The sequence below is a fragment of the Leucopleurus acutus genome, assembly GCF_964270905.1.
Source record: "Leucopleurus acutus genome assembly, chromosome: 20".
Lineage (NCBI taxonomy): Eukaryota > Metazoa > Chordata > Mammalia > Artiodactyla > Delphinidae > Leucopleurus > Leucopleurus acutus.
Window position 1 is genome coordinate 35451087 of NC_139162.1, and position 22217 is coordinate 35473303.

Below are 22217 nucleotides of genomic sequence, written 5' to 3' on the forward strand. Positions count from 1 at the left end.
TTATAGACTTGCTGTACCTGACCCCTCTTGACACCGTTCCAGCATAATTTAGTAACATTTAATAATATTTTAAGCTGAAGTATAATTGATAGATATGGAACTTTTCAAGATAAGTATTACACAAACTACAAATGCAGAAATTTAATTCAATTCAGTGTAATGTGTTCTCCCGATAAGCTTTGGGAAATTCTTACAAAATTGTTGTAGAGCAATATTCTTTAGTATCTGTAATTAAAAAGAATATTAGGCTACAATTAATTGGAGTTACAAAAGAAATATCTAGCTATGGCAACAATGACATAATATGAAGAATAGGATTTTATTTTCAGCTTATACAGTGTTTTGAAAACAGGTCTTACATAAGGACGGTAACAAAGTAAGTTTAGTAACTTTGCAAAGCAACCACTTAAAATTGTATTTTAAAGCAGTTGATTTACTTGATTTCTAGAGATTGAAGGTTTTTCTTGGCTTAAGAGATCTGTTACACAGTTTCAGTTATAATTATGGAATGTCCATGCATACCTTATAAAAATGTTTAAATTTTGGTTATTTTTGGTCTAGTCCTCATTACAAACAAAATCAATATGTGAAAACCGCAGATTTCCTACCCTTCCTTCCCCTGCCCAAAAAAAAAACCCAGCAACTGGGTATAAATTTTTCCTCTCTAAAAAGCATCCTTAATGGTTTCTTTTATTTCTTTTATTTTTTTAATTTATTTTTTTAAAGGTCAAGTCTTTTATTTATTTATGGCTGCTTTGAGTCTTCATTGCTGTGCGTGGGCTTTCTCTAGTTGCGTCGAGTGGGGGCTTCTCTTGTTGTGGAGCACGGTGCATGGGCTTCATAGTTGTGGCATGCAGGCTCAGTAGTTGTGGCTCGCGGGCTCAGTAGTTGTGACCCACGGGCTTAGTTGATCCGCAGCATGTGAGATCTTCGTGGACCAGGGCTTGAACCTTTGTCCACTGCGTTAGCGTGCAGATTCTTAACCACTGCGCCACCAGGGAAGTCCAGTGGTTTCTTTTAAATAGAGATTTTTCTAATGCATTTTGAATCATCTGGTTTTCCATGGCTATAGTTACTAGAGCTTCTGCTGCAAAAGGGCAGGGATTGTGGTTTTTTATTCCTATATCCTCAGTGCCTAACACTCAGTACAGACTTGTTTCCTGACCTACTACTTCTGTATTCGTATGACACTCAGATTTCTTTGCTGTGAAACTTAGACCCATGTATTCTTTTGCTCGCAGGTCATTTTTTTTTATGACTATTTTTTAGAGGAGTTTTAGATTCACAGCAAAATTGAACAGAAGGTTCAGAGATTACCCGTGTACTCTGCCCCACTCCTGCATAACCTCCTCCATTATCAACATCTTCCATCAGAGTGATACATTTGTTACAACTGATGTACCTACACTGACACATTCTTACCCATAGGTTATGGTTTACATTATGGTTCACTCTTGGTGTTGTGTATTATGAATTTTAACAAATGTATGATATGTACCCACCATTATAGTATCACACAGAATAGTTTTCACTGCCCTAAAAATCCTCTGTGGTCTACCTATTCATCCCTTCCTCTTTCCTAACTTCTGGCAAGCACTAATCTTTTTACTGTCTCCATAGTTTTGTCCTTTCCAGAGTATTATGTAATTGGAATCGTACAGTATGTACCCTTTTCACACTGGCTACTTTCAGCTAGTCATATGCATTTAAGTTTCCTCCATGTCTTTTCATAGCTTGATAGCTCAGTTCTTTTTAGCGCTGAGTATTATTCCATTGTTGGGCATGTACCAGTTTGTTTATCTACTCACCTACCAGAGGACATCTTAGTTGCTGCCACGTTTTGGCAGTTATGAATAAAGCTGCTATAAACATCTGTGTGCACGTTTTTGTGTGGACAGAAGTTTTCCGCTCCTTTGGGTAAATACCGAGGAGTATGATTGCTGGATCTTATGGAAAGAATATATTTAATTTTGTAGTAAACTGCCAAAATGCCTTTCAAGTGGTTGTACCATTTTCCATTCCCACCAGCAATGAGTGAGAGTTCCCGTTGCTCCACATGCCCACCAGCGTTTGGTGTTGTCAGTGTTCTGAATTTTGCCATTCTAAAAGGTGTGTGGTGATACCTTATTTTTGTTTTAATTTGTGTTTCCCTGATGACAAATGATGTGGAGCACCTTTTCATGTGCTCTTTTGCCATCTGTGTATCGGATGAGGCGAGGTGTCTGTTAAGGTCTTTTGCTCATTTTTTAATTGGCATGTTTGCTTTCTTGTTGAGTTTTAAGATTTCTGTGCTGCATTTTGGATAATAGTCCTTTATCAGAATTGTCTTTTGCAAACATTTTTTCCCAGTCTGTGGTTTGTCTTCTCTTTTTTTTTTTTAACATGTCTTCTCATTGTTTTGACTGTGTCTTTCCCTGCACGTCATTTTCCACTTTCACATACCAAGGTACTTCAAATTTATGTGTCTAAAACTAAAACCTTTGTTTCCAACCATACAAGGCTGTCATCCTCTGTATCCAGTGAGTCATAGAGCCCTGAGTTTTCTACTGTCTGGTTATCTCAAATCTGGTGTTGCTTCTGTCTCTCACTCATTTTCACATGTACGTTCAGTCCTTCTCTTTTACTTTCTAAGTGTCTATCTGCTTTTGGTCTCTGCCTCCTCCCTTCAATTTTTCCCACTGCCATTTAAGGGAGCTTTCTAACATAGGTGACTTAAGGCCTTCAGTTTAAAGTCCCAAGTTCCTTGACATAGAGATAGTAAGTACACAGACCCTTCTGGAGCTGGCTTTTGTTACTTTCCTGTCATTTTCAACTGTGTACTTGCAAGTGCCTGTGTGCACCATATTTTGTCTTCCAACTAAGCCCTGTAATCTCAGCCTAGACATCACTTAGCTGAGGCACTCTTCCTGGATCTCCCCACCTTGAATTGGATGTCATCTTTCCGTGTTCCCATAGCACTTTCTGCTTGGCCCTACTACAACCATATCCTCCTGAGCTATGATTTTTCTCTACTACTTTGCTTCCGCAGATACAGACCGCAGTCTCTATGAGGACTTTGCCTTGATCACCCTTGTTGGTCTAGAGTTTAGCACTGTTGCTGGCGTGTAGTTGGTGCTCAGTAAATATTTATTGAATGACTGATACCTTCTCAGTGTTCAATTATGCTCTTCTAGCCTTATCCTCCAGCATTTCTTCTTTGCCATATCTGGTTAAACTGGATTCTTTTTGTTTCTTGAACATTCACCACACTTAAACACCTCTGTGCCTTTGCTCATGATTGTACTTGATCTCTCGCTACTTTGGGCACATGACTTAACCTCTCCAAGCCTTAGTTTCCACTAGCATGTGAACAGCTATGAAGCATACTGCTGCTCCTTGCTCTATGTCCTAAAGCTAGAGTAGCAGTGTAGCTCAGTGGTTAAGAGCCAGATCTGGATGTGTCTCTTGCCTCTATCACTTACTAGTGTGTTTATGATTTTAAGCTCAATGAGAGCAGAGACACTGCCTAAAAGCAGGGACACTTGCATTTAAAAGCACATTACTTAACACAGAGAAAGTGCTTAAATAATTTTAAAAATTAGTTATTTAATTTCTCTATTACCACTTACATTCTAGTAAGGGAGAAAAGAATTACAAATTGTGATATGTACTGTAAAGGAGTAAAGAGTAGTGGTGGGAGGGAGACTTGCTGTGAGAAGTGGTGATATTCAAGCTACCTTAAAAGGATAAGGAGCTAGTCCTTTGAAGGAGAGAAGGGAGAACATCTCAGGTTGAAGGAGCAGCGGAGGTAAAGGCCCTGAGGCAGGAGTGAACATGGACTGTTCCAGGAACTGAGAGAAGAGAGTGTTTCTGGAGCAAATGGATGAGGGGGAGAGATAGGCAAGGATCACATCCTGCAGAGTCAAAGTAAGGAATGTGAATTTAAGTGTACTGAGAAGGCATCAGAAGATTTTAATTAAATTAGTAACATAATCTGCTTTTAACTTTTAAGATTGCTTTAGCTGTTTGGAGAATAATTGGTTAGAAGGCCATTTCTTTGATCAGGAAGTACCGTAGTTGATTATAACCTGGATTAAGGTGGTGGCTGTGAAGATGAAGAGAAGTGGATGGATTTGAGATGTATTTTGGGGACAGAATTAACAGGACTTGCTGATGGATTAGATATGAGAGGTGAGGGAAGGAAGGAATTAGGTTGTTTCTGGCATGAGTAATTGTGTGGATCATGGTGCTATTTACCAAGAATGGAAAAACTAGAGGGGGCGGGGGGTGGTGGTACAGATAGCAATAAAACTCAGAAAATGGAAGGATAGCAGATAAACTCAAAGTTCTGATATGTTGGATTTAAGACATCTATGAGACATCCAGAATGATCCAGTGAGGCAGAAGGAATATCACAGAAGCCAGATGGGAGATAGTAGAGCATGTTCGGGTGTTAGGAAATGGTCCAGTAGAAAAAGAGGGAGACATTGATGTGAGAAAGGGATAATAGATGGAGTATGAAGTCTGAGAAGGTGACAGGACACTGCCCAAGGGCCTGGGTCACTTCTTCCATTCTAAGGGGAGGAAAAGGAAGTGGTAAGTCAGCATTTGATGGCTTCTGTTGTATTTTCTAAATGAAGTATGGGTGAAGCCATCGGTTGAGTATTTATAGTTAGTGATTACTGTACTATGGTGGGTTAAAGACATAGTAGAGAGACATATATTGAGAAACTGAGCAGAGGGGAGGAGAGAAGAGATTCTGTGATGTGTTACCAGCTATGACACCTGATACTTATTGTTCTCAGGAGATTCTAGAATACCTAGAGCAATAGTGTTACTTCCCCCCCCCCCAGTGTAAACTTTTTTGATGAAGTGTAGGATAACTACATATAGAAAAGTGCTCAAATATTAAGGATACAGCTTGATGCATTTTCACACACTATCATGACCAGCTCCCATGTGTCCTGTTACTTTTATTTTGATTTTTGGGTGTGTGTGTGTGTGTGTGTGTGTGTGTGTGTGTAAATCTTCAGGAACTCTAGACTGAATGATATATCAATAGATAATACAGTCCATTTGGGGGTCAATTTATTCTCTAGGTTTGAGCCACAGTGACCAAAATGATATTGGCAAAGACCTTTTATTAGGTTTGAGGTTGGCCAGTCATGTTGAACTAACCTGTGGCTTTTGATTTTATTTTGAATAGTAGGGGATTGGGAGCACATGGAACTAGAAAGAGAAGTGGAGGAAAAATCTTTGGAGAACTAATTTATATTTATAAAGCAGATATTGCCAGTGAGAAATAGTCTCTTAGAAAATTAGAAAAATTTAATGCCAGTCTTGAATTTTATAGGAAGTATTATACTGTACTTGTTATAGTTATTATTGTCATGTTGACAGGCTTAGGTAGTAATGGTTGATACAGTGAAATTAAGTACACTGTACACTATATTTTTTACTTCAATTTTTGGTTTAAATGAAGTAATCTAATTGTTAAAAACTTGCTTTTTCCCCCTTTGTGTTTTACCTTTTAGCTCCTTTGAACTCAGCTAAAGTTGAGTTGTGGCTTTTTTGTTTGTTTTTGTTTTGTCAGAGTCCCTGATTTAGTTTTGTTAGGGACAGCTTCGGATATCTTGTTAATACAGATAGTTCTGAGTTAATCTCTGTAGACTGTGTTCTTTTGATTTTGCTTGGAGAGGTGAGCAGATAAATTTTGTCTTAGAATTAACTTTTAAAATGCTAAATTTAGGTATTTTTTATAAGTATAAACTAAAATATATACATATTTGAAATATGTGGGTTTTAAAAAATGTGAATAAGCTGTTTTTTAAATAATTTTTTCCCTATAAGTAAGTATTCATCTATTTGAGGCATTTTAAGAAAAAAACTAAGATAAAAAGAATGCAGTAGGCAAAATCAACTCTTGATTTCTCAGTGTTTAAATTTGTGTATGAAGTCACTAGCAATTCATTAGCAGGAAAGTGTGGGGACACAAAATATGCACTAAAATTTAATTATTATTAATCACCAAAGTAATATAAATGTTTTATGGAACATTTGAGAAATGCATACAGAAATGCAGCCCCCACCTTCCTCATGATTGTTCATAATGTGATAATTGAAAAGTAACCATTGTAGACATTTTGGTGTAGTTTCTAGTCTGTGTTCCACATTTTTTTGAGACAGCCATAGACATTTTAAAGTCCGTTTCTTTGATCTGACTTAAATCCTTGTAGATATTTTCCCATTAATGATTACCACTTGTCAGTAACTATACATGTTTGAACTGCATAATTCCAAATGATGAAGTTTGTGCTTATGGTCTATATCCTTCTGTTCTTGATATTTTGTGTACTTGTAGTTAGGTGGTCCCATCTCTGTTCTCTGTGATTTCTGGTTCTAAACTTGACCTCCTTTCCCCCTTCTCTAAACCCTTACCTTAAGTCTTTAAACCACATTCTGCAATTCGGATGCCCTTCTGGTTTCTTTTCTGTCCCATTACATGGTATGTACACACATGAGTACATATATAAAAATAGACAGCTATGTCAATGTCCATATTTACTTAATTCTTTTTTTCTCTTTTAACATAAATGGGATTGTAATATATCCTGTGGGCTTGTTTTTTATCTCCACCTGTTTAAACAGTTTGATTCTTATATGTTAGTAGTTATGAGTCTATCTTTTTTAAAAGAAAAAAAAGGCAGCATCGTGTTCTGTTGTATGGACCATAATTTAATCACTTTCTTAAGCTAGGGCTGTTTTCAGTTTATTTGCGCTTACAAACAGGACTGCTGTAGGCATCCATATGTATACAGCTTTGCCAATGTGTAAATCGTTGGATAGACTCTTGGAAGAGAAACTACTGGGTCAAAGAGTATTCAAACTTTATATTTTGAAACAAGCTGCCAAATCTTATTAGAAGCCTTCACAGTGGACATTTCCAACAGTGTAGGAAAGTCTGTTTCTGCACATCTTATGTAATACTTGGAATCAAATCTTTGAAAACAAATTTATAACTTTTTAAGTAATGCATGCAGTTTGTGACAGTTCTCACATCAAGTTTTTGAATTTCTTTTTCTTTTAGTCTAAAGAGTTTTACATGTACAATAATTAAAAATCAAATATTTCACTAGGCTTATTTTTTAAAGAAAAACTCCCTGCCCCTACTCCTCTCCATGATCTAGGGGATGTAAATAATGTTTTGAAACCTTGCATCGTTATTCTGCCCTCAATACTTTTAGGATGATTTGGTTGGGCACAGAATTTCTAGAATGTTAATTAATCATTTTCTTTGTGGATTTTAAAAAGTATTGCTCTGTTGCATCTAGCTTTGGATATTACTGCTCAAAAGTCCAAAGCTCTTTTGCCTTCTAATTTATTTATTCATCTAACAAATATTTATTGAACCTGTACTGTGTGTCAGGCATTGTTTTAAATGTTTGGGACACATCATTGAACAAGACAGATTCCCGTTTTCCAGGTGGTGAGGGGGGCTACAACAACAAACATAATAAGTAAATTGTATAGCCTGATAGAAGGTCATCCATTTTACTGACAACAACAGAATAGAAATGGAGGAGGGGAAGGGAAGAGGAAGAGAGATAGAATGGTCAAGGATTAGGAGGAGGGGTCAGTGGGCACAGTGCTGGGCACTGTTTTAAATAGAGGGAACAGGGTAGGCCTCATTGAGAAGGTAATATGCAAGCAAAGATTAGAAGAAGGTGAAAGAGTTAGTCATGTGGGTGTCCAGGAGAAAAGTGTTTTAAGGCAGAGGCCCAAAGGAGCAACCTAGCCTTATGGAACAAGGAGGCTAGTACAGTGAGTGAGGGAGAAAGAGGTAGGAGATAAAGTCAAAAGAGTAATGGGACACATCATCATATTGTGTAGGGCCTTATAGGCTGTTGTAGGATTTATCTATTACCTGCACATGGGAGATTTTAATGGATTTTTTTGATTGCTGTGCTTGGAATCGGCGGGTGGGGTGGGAAACAAGGGTGGAAGCAAGGAGACTGGTTAGAAGGATATTGCAGTAATCCAGTTGAGAGATAATGAGGCATAGACTATATAATAGTAGTAGAGGTAGTGAGGAGTGGTTGGATTCTGGATATAGTTTTCAAGGAGGTACAGTAAGATTTCCTGGTGGTTTTAGATACAGGATGTGTAGAGAAGAATCAAGGATGACATGAAGGCTTGAAGGCTTTTGGACTGAGTATCTGGAAGCATGGAGTTTCCATCAAGTGAGGGGAAGGCTATTGGTTGAGTAGTCTGGGAGAAGGTAAGGAGTTCAGTTTTGGCCACCCCGCTGTAGGAATGTCTAGGAGGGTGTACACATCTGGGGTTTAAGACACATCTGGAGGGTTTTTGGATTTAAAAATCTTGAAGTCCGTGGCAGTATCAGTGGAATTTTAAAAACACAAGAGTGAATGAGATCACCAAAGTGAAGAAAAGTGGGCCATGGACAACTCCCAAATTCAAGACTTTGGGGAGAAGAGCAGGAATCACTACCAGGCAGGAGCCAGTGATCTGATCAAATCTGTCAGATGTTGGTGACAGCTCAAAACTTACAAATTAAATACAAACAAAACTATAAAACCAGTAAAATTCAAATTATACTAATTATGAAAGTATTGAATACTGCCTGCTAAATTGAAGTCTTGAAACAACATGAGTTATGGAATTGACTATTATGCTGTAAGTTCTTTTTGAGTTGAGCACACCAAAATTATCCCATATGTTGTGGTCACCAGATGATGCATTTTCTTACCAATGTGTAAGTGCTTCAGTGAAAACCATGATGTCATTTGGGCTTCACTTCACACAAATGCATCATTTATATATTAGGTCCCCCTCTGTATTTCTCTTTAGCCTCCCATTAGAGTACTGTAGTACCAACTTGGAGCTAGTGTGACCATAAATGTAAATAGGAACATTCATTTACATGGCTAACAGGTGGAGTCAGATGATTCAGAATGTGCTAATGCTGTTTTTTAGATTATTAAACACAGGAAAATAAAACAAATTTTTGTAGAGAAATGTGGCACCCACCCCGAGAACAGAATCTTAGTTTGAGGAAAATTAGAGTCTAAGTTAATTCGTGTGTTATATCCTTATTTGAAATAACTAAAATGATTTGGTTAGAATTTCAGATGCGATGCTTATGAAGACACAGATTATAACTCCTTCAAAGGAATATAATTTCTTTTGAATAAGGCTCCATGAATTTTTTAATATGGCATTTCCCCCTATAAATTCCATTATTTTTCTGCAGTAGTAGTAAAGAGCTATCAATATCAGTGTATTGATATTAAGACTCTGGTGTGACTTTTTACCTCATTTCTTTAATTTCTTCGTCTCAAGCAATGTGTTCTTTTCTGTTTAGCTTAGTTATCACCAACTCTTCATAGGTTACTACCAATTTAGATATGCTTAAAATTTTTGTTCTCTTTATTTATATGTGTATTTACTTACCGTTATTTGTCAGGAAAAATGGGAAGATGAATGTTACAGTGCAGAACTGGGTACAAGATATTTTATGAGGAAGATTTAAAAAGCATAGCTTAACATCAAGATGGAGCAAAAGAGCAAAGATCTACTGGAATGTGTGACAATTCTACATCCTAAGAGAATATAAAACATAATCAGGGTAGTGAACAGTTGTATTCAAACTTGGACATGTAACTAAGTGAATAGTATTTGGCTGCTTTTATCTAGACACTGTGAGCTTTGGTTATGTCGCAGTAGTGACTGTGTTGTAATCATGACTGACATGGTTTCAGTAATTTCAAGTGAATTCCCCAAAATTCTATTTAGTGATATGTGGTAGGACATAAAAAAGTTGAGAGCCTATTTTTGACCCTCTTCCTGCTTCTTTTACTCTTTTTTTTTTTTTTTTGGCCGCACCATGTGGCATGTGGGATCTTAGTTCCCCAACCAGGGATTGAACCCGCACCCTGTGCAGTGGAAGTGTGGAGTCTTAACCACTGGACCGCCAGGGAAGTCCCCTGCTTCTTATATATTTCTCTGCTCTTACCTCTCTTCTCGATTCTTTGCTTTGATTTAATGTCTAATGGTTTAATGGCTGTTAGATTATACCACTTTGATACAAAAAATTTCAAAAAGCAACTACTTGCTATGACTACAGTTTTAACTTAAAGAATTTAGGGGACTTTTTTTTTTTTGGTCAATTTTTATAAACATTGAAGATCAGTTGGATGCTAAGTTGAATATTCTGTGCCAGAGTGAGAAGATTATACATACTTTTTTTTAGAGTTATTTGAAAGAAAATAAGATTCAGGAATGAAGCAGTCTGGCTCTGTTCTTATTACTTCTTAATTTTTCTGATCTTCAATTTCCTCATCTGCAAAATGGAGATACACCCTTCTTTATGAGTCTTAAATAAAGACTGTATATGAAGCTGCTGACATGAAGCCTTACAGGTTGGTAGATGCTCAGTTTGAAGCTTCTTTCATAGCAAACTCTGTTATCTTTATCATGTTTCCGACAGTCCCAAGTTGAGGTTATGAAAATGAACACAGTACGTTGAAACAACAGTTTTCAGTAAAATCCTGTATAATCTGGGTCTTTTTTTTTTTTTTTTTTGCGGTACGCGGGCCTCTCACTGCTGTGGCCTCTCCCGTTGCGGAGCACAGGCTCCGGACGCGCAGGCTCAGCGGCCATGGCTCACGGGCCCAGCCGCTCCGCGGCATGTGGGATCTTCCCGGACCGGGGCACGAACCTGTGTCCCCTGCATTGGCAGGCGGACTCTCAACCACTGCGCCACCAGGGAAGCCCTAATCTGGGTCTTTTTAATTTAGTGATTCCTTGCAGGGTTCCTAGTATGGCTCTGTAAACATCACTGAGTGTGTTGTTAATAATATACCAAATGTTCCCACATACTTGATCTCAGTTAAAGTCCAAAAATCTTGTTGTTAGTTTTATTGTTTCACAAATGAGCAACTTGAGACCCAGGATATTGTAGTTTTGCCCAATATCAAAGTAATTAATATAGGTATATGCATAGGTATATTCTTAAGGTAGGTTACCAGTGGTGCATTACTAAAAAATGAAACTACTACCTAGGAATGAATGGGTTTATGGAACTGTGATGTCACAAACAAATGTTTTGAAAACTTAGAGAATTGGTATGAAAATATATTCAATTTTTTAGACTGTGTTTATGGTGATAAAATGATTTACTTCACCATATAGTGTTGTTATTATTTTTTAAAACAGACTTTATTTTTTTAGAGCAGTTTTAGATTCACAGCAGAAGTGAACAGAAGATACAGAGATTTCTTGTATTCACCCTGCCCCATCATTATCACCCAAAGTCCATGGTTTACATTAATGGTTCTCTCTTAGTGCTATATATTATATGAGTTCTGACAAATGTATAATGATATGTACCCACAACTGTAGCATACAGGATAGTTTCACTGCCCTAAAAATCCTTTGTGATCCACCTCTTCATCCCCTCCCTGCCCAGTCTCTCGCAAATACTGATCTTTTTACTGCCTCCATAGCTTTGCCTTTTCCAGCATGTCATATAGTTGGAATCATACAGTATGTAGCCTTTTCAGACTGGCTTCTTTCACTTAGCAGTATATATTTGTTTCCTTCATATGTTTTTGTGGCTTGATAGCTCATTTTTTAAAATTTCTGAATTATATTCCATTGTATGAATGTATCACAGTTTACCTCTTCACTATAGGAAGACATCTTAGTTGCTGCCACGTCTTGGGAATTATGAATAAAGCTGCTGTAAACATCTATGTGCAGGTTTTTGTGTGGACATAAGTTTCCAGCTCCTTTGGGTAAATACCGGGGAGCATGATTGCTGGATCTTATGGTAAGAATACGTTTAGTTTTGAATAAACTGCCTTCCAAGTGGCTGTACCATTTTGCATTTCCACCAGCAATGAATGAGAGTTCCCGTTGCTCCACATGTCCACCAGCATTTGCTGTTGTCAGTGTTCTGGATTTTGCCATTCTAAAAGATGTGTGGTGATACCTTATTTTTGTTTTAATTTGTATTTCTCTGATGACAAATGATGCGGAGCACCTTTTCATATGCTCCTTTGCCATCTGTATATCTGATGAGGTGAGGTGTCTGTTAAGGTCTTTTGCCCGTTTTTTAATTGGCATGTTCGCTTTCTTGTTGAGTTTTAAGAGTTCTGTGCTGTATTTTGGATAATATAGTCCTTTATCAGATATGTCTTTTACAAACATTTTCTCCCAATCTGTGGTTTGTCTTCGCATTCTCCTGACTGTTGCAGAGCAGACATTTTTACTTTTAATCAAGTCCAGCTTATCAATTGATTCTTTCCTGGTTCATGCCTTTGGTGTTTCTGAAAAGTCATTGCCAAACCCAAGGTCATCTAGATCTTCTCCTGTGTTGTTATCTTCTAGGAGTTTTATAGTTTTGTATTTTACGTTTAGATCTGTGATCCATTTGAGTTAATTTTTGTGAAAGGTGTAAGATTTGTGTCTAGATTCCTTTTTTTTTGCATGTGGATACTCAGCTGTTCCAGCACCAATTGTTGAAGACTCTCTTCATTGTGTTGCCTTTTGCTCCTTTGTCAAAGATAAGCATAGTGTGTTGTAAAATAGTGTTATTTAAAGTGAATTTTAAATCTTAGTTGTGAATTCACTCTCTTTAATGTTATATCAAGTAACAGATATATTCTACCTTAGGGGTCATCAGGGATGAGTGAGTTGTGGTTGTATACATGCTATTTCTTTTATTTGGAATCTTTCATACTGTTGTACTTGATTTATTCATTCCTTCCAGAAATATTTGAGTACCTGGTCTGGGCTGGGTACTGTCCTAGGTGCTGGAGATAGAAGCGTGAGCAAAATAAACAAGGTCTATGCTGATGAAGTTTATATTGTAGTACAGAGCTCTTGAACCAGCAGTTAGTGGTTCAGGGATCCTGGGAGTTCTCAAGACCCTTTGAGGGTCAAAACTTTTTTTCACAATAATGAGACATGAGAGTAAAGTGAGGTTCCCAGAGGCTACATGACATGTGGTATCTTCACAGATTAATTGCAGAAGCAGATATTAAATATCCAACAGTATTTTTTATTGCATCAGATATTAAAAAGATTTGCAAAAAATGTAAAACATAAACACTCTTCTCCCTATTATGGAAGATAGTTATTTTTCATAAATATTTTATGTAATAGATTTTTAATTGTTATGTAAAAAATGTGATGGTAATTTTAACATAAATATTTTTAAAGTTCTTGGCTTGAATTTCTAATATTGTAAATATTAATACATATAAACCACATTGACAAAATGCTCTTTTGGGGTCCTCAATAATTTTTTAAAACTTTAAAGCAGTAAAGACATTTTTTTCTTAAATGGCCAGATAGGTTTAGCTTTAGGAGTCATAGGATCAACTTTTTATTTAACTCCATCCTTGAAAGCAGTCACAGATAATATGTAAATGAATGGGCTTAACTATGTTCCAGTAAAACTACTTACAAAAACAGCAAGTGATCTGTAGCTGTAGTTTGCCAGTTATTGGTGTAAAGGGTTCCTGGTACCAAAAAAGTTTGAGAATTGCTGTTATCAGTGAAAAGCTGGTATTGTGGAGAGAGAGACAGGCAGAAGACAGACAATAAGTAAGTTATTTAGTAAGAGAATTTCATATGGCAAGAGATAATATGAAGACAGTAAGAAGGGTGATCTGGCCTTTAGAAATAAAGTGATCAGGAAAGGCCCCTCTAAGGAGCTGACGTAAGGTAACTCTTATTTTTTCAGGTTTTATCTCCCATCTTTTTTTTTTTTAATCTCTCCTGGCTACATTGGGATCTCTCTTGTGTTGGGAGCGAAAGCAAGACAGTTGAATCTTATTAAACTTAAATTCAGAAAAGGTTAATTTTTCAAGTTGAATTAGAAAATATCCAAAGCATATCTGCTTTGAAAGGATCTAGGAAATTATAACATATTGCCCAGATTAGAACACTGACCTACTTTATATGACATCTAGCAAGTTAACTTCTCTGTATCATTTTTCTCTTCTGAAAATGAGAGAGTTGGTTAAGATCTTTTCCAAGTCTAAAATTTTTCATAATGTCTGTTTGCCTAGGATGCCATTTGTCACCTCTTCTAAGTCCTCCTCGATAGATAGCTCCAACTTCCTTTTTTTTTTTTCTTAAAGTAGTTCTGTGATCTGAAATATTTATTTTGAAATCTATTTTCCTGTCTATAATGCAGGGGGTAAATGCTTAACCTGGAAGCTCATTGAGGACAATACCTGGTACATAAGTATGCTTATTAATAAATATTTGGGGCAGCTGTTTTAGTGAGAATGGAGGAAAGTCCCTCCTCTGCCTCAGTATTTAACTTGCTGACCCTGGAACCATTTAGGTTATAGCAGTAAGAATGAAACCAACCAACAATGAAGCTCCAGTGAGGGACATGAAAACTTTAATAGAGGGGTTAAGGAAGTACAAGAGCAATGCAGTATGAATTTATGTGGCCATTCCAACTTCAGGGAAAGGAAGGGGAAGTAATCGTTCCTGCCATCAAACTCTCTGTTCCCTTGTTGGAAATTGAGGATCTACATAATTAAATTCTTTAGCATACCAAGAGATAGGTAACTTTAGCAAAACCAAATTTATGAATTAGAATTTAATGAGTTCTCTTGGAATGCAGTGCAAAACAAAGATTGGAATTATGAGAAAAAAATATATAAGTGACTTGAAGATAGATCCAGGAGAGTCAGTATCAGAATTATGTGAAGAAAAGAACTGAGTCATGGTAAGAGTCGAAGAACAATTAGAAGAAAGGTCCACAAAGGTAAAAGACTTGAGTCTTGGGATTGAAAATACTCACCTCGTGTTTGGCAAGTGCTGATGGCATGTATCTAGATGTTCTGATGAAAATTTCTTCCAAAGATAAGAGTCTTAGAAGCTACCTGTCAGGGTAAAAAAGGTTACCTGCAAATGAATGAAAATTAAAATGACATTAGATTTTTCATCTACATAGTTACATGTCAGAAGACAGCAGAATTTATGTAGTTCTAGGGGTAAAGGGTGTGAACTAGAATTCTAAGCTTGTGCAAGAGCTTCAGATTGTTAAGACTGAGACTTAATTGCTTACATGCCCTTTCTGAAAACTTTTTTGAGGTACTATGGCCATACCAAAAAATGAATCATAATTAAGGATTCAAGGGGAAGAAAAAGATGGGTATTTGTCTTATGATATAGTTGTGAGAAATGAAATCAGAATGTTTGCAGTTAGGTTTAAATGATTGTTTTGACAAAAGTTTTGAAGTTTAGTACAGTCTTTATCCTGGCAGGTGGGAAAGGGAAAGTTTCACTATTAGCACATTAAATGACCTGCCTTGTTTTGGGAGATGTTAATACTTTTATTCTTGATGTTAATGTAGATTCAATGTGAAATAAAAATAATAAGGATAATAGCTAGTAAAATAAAATTAGGATGTAGAATCATGCTTTCCAATAGGACTTTCTTCAGTGACAGGATATGGTGATACTATTTCGCATTCCCACCAGCAGAGTATGAGAGTTCCATCTCTTAGATGTGTCACAGGCATCTCACTTCTACTTTGCATTTCATCCATTATTACAGTTTGGTATCTAGCATAGTGCCTAATGGGTTCTGGTTAAGTATATGTTTTTTTTTTTACCAGGTGTAGAAGCCTCAAAATACAGTGTTAGGCATTAAAAAGCAAATGTACTTTGCTTTACACATTTAAGTTATGGTTTGCATTTTCCTCTCCGTTTACTGTCATCACCTTTGTTCAGACTTCTGGTTTTACAGGTCTTCTATCAGGTCTTTTGTCCTGGGCTTTCCCCACTTCAGATCATCCCTCTTACTGGACACATAACTCTGATTCTGTGGCTACAACGTCTTCTGAATTATCTTCAGGAAAATAGAGCTTTTAGGAAAATACTTTGTATAATTTTTTAAAATTCCTATTACTTTGGTGCAGTTCTGGAAACTAAAAATAGATTGCTTAATTTTTTTCTTGGCATTATGGTTTTATAACAAAGTTTGATTTTTAACTTTTGGCATTTTAAGCTGTTGAATTTTAAGGAGACTTGCCTTAGTTTTAATTTCGTCTGAGGTAGACAAACCATTAGGATGTGGACATCTTTGAGGGGGGCCATTATTTGCAGGCCGCAGTAACTTTAGTAAAAGGCAAGAAAGTGAAAAGCACAACATTGTTGTGTATTCACTTTAATCAGAGAAATTCTTCATCAGTCATTTATAATTTATAATAGGAAACAAAGTTTCCCCCATGAAATTGAGAATAAAAGTTTAAGACTACTTCTATCATAAGTTTGTGAATGTGGCAAAGCAATGATTAAATGCTCTGAAATTACTAAGGCAACATTAAAGGCTGATTGTAAAATGTTTTTATCTAAATTAAAATCTGTTTAAACTTTATACCAAATGGGGCCTGAGATGTAGGCTTCATTTTAGAAAGGGTAGGTAATAGTGCACTCTTGGTAAATTTTGGATATTTGCTAACTTTGGATTCTATGGGCTTGTCTTAGTGTAATGTAGTTTTTGTGAAATTTTCCCTCGTAAAACCAGTTTAAATAAATGTTTTACCTAGTGGAGAAATTCTGTATTGTGCTAAAAATTAGTTAAATGGCAGTTGATCTTTGGTATACATTTTTGATAACCTTACAAGCTAAAGGCATCTTTTAGAGTATATATCTGGAACCCACAAGTTCTATGTCTCTAACTAATTGATGACCTCAGGCAAAACAAGTTAACTTTTGGAATTGTGTGAGTACGTACATATTTTGGCATATGTACCACCTATGATATATATAACTTACCCGTCTCCCTTAATCCAGACAAAAGCCATGCAAGGCTGGAAATATTGTCCCAGTTTTACAGCTGAGCGGGTGGTGAAGACTGGGTTTGAATCCAAGTGTAGATGGCTCCAGAACACTCACATTTTTACTGTCCTGACTCACTTGTTGCGAGGTTTGTCCATATATTAATGGCTTTCAGATAGTGTTGTAAGGATCTGTATAGGTCCTTTGGAAGTTTGGGAAAAAATTTTTCTTTGGCTTGAGAAATCTGTCATCCCTTTTATTTGTTTTACACATTTAGACTCTGTCTTAATTCTGTTTGGAGTTTTTCCTGCCTAAAACATTTTAAGTCTCCTGCTGTAGAAACCTGAGACTTAACTGTTGAATAGAATGAATATGTATTAGAAAATAAAAACCTAGGTAATAGTAATTTATATTTGTCAGTGAACAGACTATTTTCAATTATATTTCTATTCCTAATATCAAAATGAGGTTGAGGTGACTGAACACACTATATAGGGTGGGTAAGTGATTAGAGTTAAGATTTTCTGCTGAAAATGGGCAATCTACAATTTGCGGCATAGGGTTCACTCCCCACTACCAGCTCTTGCTGCCTTTAAAGGCTGCCCTAAGCATGATGTAATGACAGGTTAAACCTCTGAATGCCTGAGCTGACGCAATGCAAATCTGAGGCCCTGGACTTTATTGGGGCAAGGGTAATGCTTGTTTAAAAACAAAACAAGCTACTCTGTTTAATAAGGCCGTTTAAGATGGCTTTCCTAGAGTGGGAAGAGAATAAAATCTCAATCTGAAGGTTGAAGCAGGAGTTTAATATGGTTATGTGTGTTTACTACTCTCACTGCGAAGTCTTCTCGAAGGGAGAAGGGGGAGTTTAAAACAAGGTGCGGTGAAAATGGGGAAGTGAGTTACAATTGAGGAAATAAGGTAGTTGACGCCCGATAAATAGTTATTGAACGAAGTAGGGAGAATGTTTTTACTGTATAAAAACCTAGCGTTCTCACGGTTAACCGAGAGAGTGTACTGCAGAGAAGAGTGCTTGTCTGGCCACGGATTTCCCATATATTCTGTGCAGATCTTGGGTTGAAACCAACCGAAATTGCCTATATCTGACTGTTTGGGCCTACAGAAGCGGAGTGTTTCTACCTACTTGTAAGCTGGTGGAAATGCTGTGGCGTGTGCAGTGTCGCCAGGTTCGCGGGGATCTCGGGTTTATTCCGGCTGGGTGGCTGGTGGGAGTCGCGCGCTGCTTGCTTCAGAACCGCCCTAGGCTGAGTGGGGTGGAGCCTTAATCCCCGCCCGCCCGCGCCCCCCCCCCCCCCGCCCGCGCCCCCCCCCCCCCGCGCCCCCCGCCCCCGTGCGCCGCCCCGCCCTTCGCCCTCAGAGGCAGCCGCCGCCCTGAGCACAGCACAGTCTGAAACTCTGCGCGGAGTGGGCCCTCCCAGCTGCGGGCCTGACCGTGCAGCAGTAGCTCGAGCTGGCACCGAGACCGCAACTCCTCGTCCGGTCGCTTCCACGCACCCTACAGTCTTGTCCTTCACCGAGCTGGCTGGAGCCTAGCCGATGAATTTGGGGAAGATAGACTTCCGAGACAGACAGACGAAGGTTTAGGGCCCAGCAGAGGACAGCTCGGCAATGGCTCCCATTTTTGGAGACGCAGGCGAATTTGAGCTCATGGGGAGGTGTGGTCGGCTCCTCTTGAGACAGGATGGGGGCTTCAGTTCTCTGCCTCTGTAGCCAGTGCTCCTGAGGAGTATTGAATGCAGTGTATGGAGCAGGGCACGTGCCTTCCCTTCTTGAAAACTTGACCCGGGACATGTTTAGGAACAAAAGGTGTCCAGGACGGCCCTCTGTTGCAAGTCGTCTTTACTTCTGGGGGAAAGGCTATGAGCTGCCTGGCTTCTCATGACGGGGAAGCCTCCCTTACCTTTTCTGTACTCCTGGAGGGGCGTCTTGCTTACTTGTTTACCAGCATCTGGGACAAAGAAGAGAAAAGGTACTGCCATTAAGAGACTGGGCTGCTTAAACTGTGAAATGGGAAAGTTGTGTGAGCCAGTGGAATCTAAATGGATCAGGGAATGGCTGCACCATAATTGAGCTGGCAGTGATGTTTCCTTTGGTCAGCTGTGTACTTTTCTCAATTTAAATCAAACTTCAGGTTATGTCATGACTCCTGCATAGTTGTCCAGACACTTGAGTCCTTGGTTCCTACTGCAGGGCTGTGTGTGGGTTGGGGCTCTTTCTCTCTTTGAAGATGGAGCTGGGTTCCACCTTCTGAGCTTTGGGAAGCTTTAGTAGCTGCTATCCTGTAATACTTCCATTCACAAGAAATAGAAGCCACATTTTGCTTGTTTTCACACTTTGAATAGGAATTTAAGTTGTGCTTTCTACAATGTTGGAAAAATAATAATGTACACTGTAACATGAGCCTGAACTATTGATGATAAATGTATAACTATTTTGCTCGGTCAAGAAATTAAAACAGTAATACTTCTCTTGCTTAATAGTTACATTATGTTGAATACAAACTCAGTTTACTGCCTCTCGACGTGTGACTAGCTGTTTTGGTTTAGTGATTTGAAAGGCATTGGTGGCTTAGATTATTTTGTGTCCAAGGAACCACTTCCCAGTTATTATGTTGCTCTCTTAAATGAGCAGCATAAAATGGACCATGAAATAAACATACAGGATATTTTGGCAATGCTGATAAGCCCATTGTTTTACTAGTGACCTAAAACAAAATGCATGGATCATCATATGCACAAAGAATCTCCTCAGGGGAAACTGGATTACAGCAGAGTTCCTTTATAGTGCTTTTGTTGGGCTGGAATACCGGGGTTATAGAGGGCTTCAGTGATGAGAGTTGATTCCTGTTGTCCTAAATCCATGTGATGAGCCACATTATGATAGAATTCTGTGGTACTTTTGTTTCCCCTTGTACTTTAGAATATACCTTTAGTGACAGTGGAATTGATCTGTTTTGGCGTTTTTTTGTTTTTCTTTCACTCTCAGTCCCTATTTAAGGTGTCTATCCTTGAGCAATCTATGAGTAATAGAAGCCAAATTGCATTTATGTGGTCACATTGATAACAGCATTATTTTTCGAAGTTAAATTCTTTCCAACAGTAACAATTATAATTGAGAAAACATTAAATTTGAGGAGTTTAATTTTGTAGAAATATGGCTTATGGTTATGGGAGTATACTCTTAGGACATCAGTAGACTGATTTTTTTGTCACCCCCAAGAAAGCGGCCCACTATATCCTAGCAAAGGTAGATTTCTGGGAAAAGGTGGCTTGTTTTATCTTTCATTTAGCTTAACAAGTTAGTTAATATTGTTGATCATTTCTTCCAGATGGCATTTATTAAATAATGTTTATCACTGTACTGATGAATGCTTCAGCAACACTGGTGAACTCTAGGGTACAAGGAGTTCTTTACCTGTTGGCTCTATCCCTCACCCCCAATGTTGTGTGAGTCTCTCTGATGCTTTTTATCTTTATTCTTTATTTATCTTTTCCTGACTCTCCTGCTTTGTAAATTATACCTGATTTATATTGTAGAATGGAAGTAGAGTAGAATGGTTTACTTTCTTTGAATACCAGACTCAAATCTTTTATTTGAGGATGGCCCTCCATTTCTCCTCCATACTTGCTCACTTTTGAAGGGGGCACAGATCAGTAGGAAACAAGGTTAATACCTAGCTGGTGTTAACATTCCATGGAGACGGATGATGGAATGGCAGTAGACCCTTCCCCTTGTAACCCCTTCCCTTTCCCAAATACACCTCTAGAGCAGATAACTGTTCACCATTAGGAGGAGTTAATCAGAGTGCCCTGGTGGTCCTTTGGATCACGTATATAACTCACTGGAGCTATCAACAGCTGCCTTAAGAATGAGGAAGAAATAGAATGAGTAGGGCAGGTGAACACAGAGAGGGAGGAGGAATTCCAGTCAAAACTGATTGCATTGAACTTAAACTACTTGTACAGTGTTCCTTAGTTGTTATGGTCCAGTTTCTATTTTAGCATTTATTCCATCCAAGGATGATTTTTTTAACATTATTTTTAGAGAAAAGGAATTCTAAATGTGCTCTGGAACATTTGAAAAGAGATTTTATCCAGTGTACAATGCACATACTTCAAGTAATTTATGTTTTTTTAAACCGTTTTCCTTTTTGCTTACAGTAAATTCTGCATGAAACTTAAGTATTTCTGGCATGTAAACATTATTTATATAAAACAAGTTATCGTTGTAATTATTTTTCTCCTGCCTCCTTTTATTTTTATTTATGTTTTTTATTACAGAAATGAGCCGTCAGACTGCAACAGCATTACCTACTGGAACCTCAAAGTGTACACCATCCCAGAGGGTACCTGCCCTGACTGGCACAACTGCGTCCAACAATGACTTGGCGAGTCTTTTTGAGTGTCCGGTCTGCTTTGACTATGTGTTACCACCCATTCTTCAGTGTCAGAGTGGCCATCTTGTTTGTAGCAACTGTCGCCCAAAGCTCACGTGTTGTCCAACATGCCGGGGCCCGTTGGGATCCATTCGCAACTTGGCTATGGAGAAGGTGGCCAATTCAGTACTTTTCCCTTGTAAATATGCCTCTTCTGGATGTGAAATAACTCTGCCACACACAGAAAAAGCAGACCACGAAGAGCTCTGTGAGTTTAGGCCTTATTCCTGTCCGTGCCCTGGTGCTTCCTGTAAATGGCAAGGCTCTTTGGATGCTGTAATGCCGCATCTGATGCATCAGCATAAGTCTATTACAACCCTACAGGGAGAGGATATAGTTTTCCTTGCTACAGACATTAATCTTCCTGGTGCTGTTGACTGGGTGATGATGCAGTCCTGTTTTGGCTTTCACTTCATGTTAGTCTTGGAGAAACAGGAAAAATACGATGGTCACCAGCAATTCTTTGCAATTGTACAGCTGATAGGAACACGCAAGCAAGCTGAAAATTTTGCTTATCGACTTGAGCTAAATGGTCATAGGCGGCGATTGACTTGGGAAGCCACTCCTCGATCTATTCATGAGGGAATTGCAACAGCCATTATGAATAGTGACTGCCTAGTCTTTGACACCAGCATTGCACAGCTTTTTGCAGAAAATGGCAATTTAGGCATCAAATGTAACTATTTCCATGTGTTGAAATGGCAATCAAACATTTTCTGGCCAGTGTTTAAAACCGTTGCATTCAATTTCACAGAGAATAAGGCACCTGTCTGCCTACCAACCAGAAGCTTTTGGTAGGTGGAAGCTAGAAACAGGAAGGTAAATGAAAGGCTGTTAAATACAGGAAACAGTTGCATGTAGTAACACTAATATATTTAAAAATAAGTCAACAGTAAACCACTGAAAATAAAATATATATATATATGTGTATGTGTATATATATATATAT

The 22217-nt window shown here is 38.0% G+C and overlaps 1 protein-coding gene across 1 annotated transcript; it reads left to right on the forward strand.

The window, feature by feature from the left end:
• Positions 1-18234: 18234 nt before the first annotated feature.
• SIAH1 (siah E3 ubiquitin protein ligase 1) lies at positions 18235-22211 on the forward strand. Its single transcript, XM_082862925.1, is given in 3 exon segments — positions 18235-18802; positions 21114-21940; positions 21942-22211. Coding segments are annotated over 3 exon segments (942 nt in total). The 5' UTR covers positions 18235-18711; the 3' UTR covers positions 21966-22211.
• Positions 22212-22217: the final 6 nt, after the last annotated feature.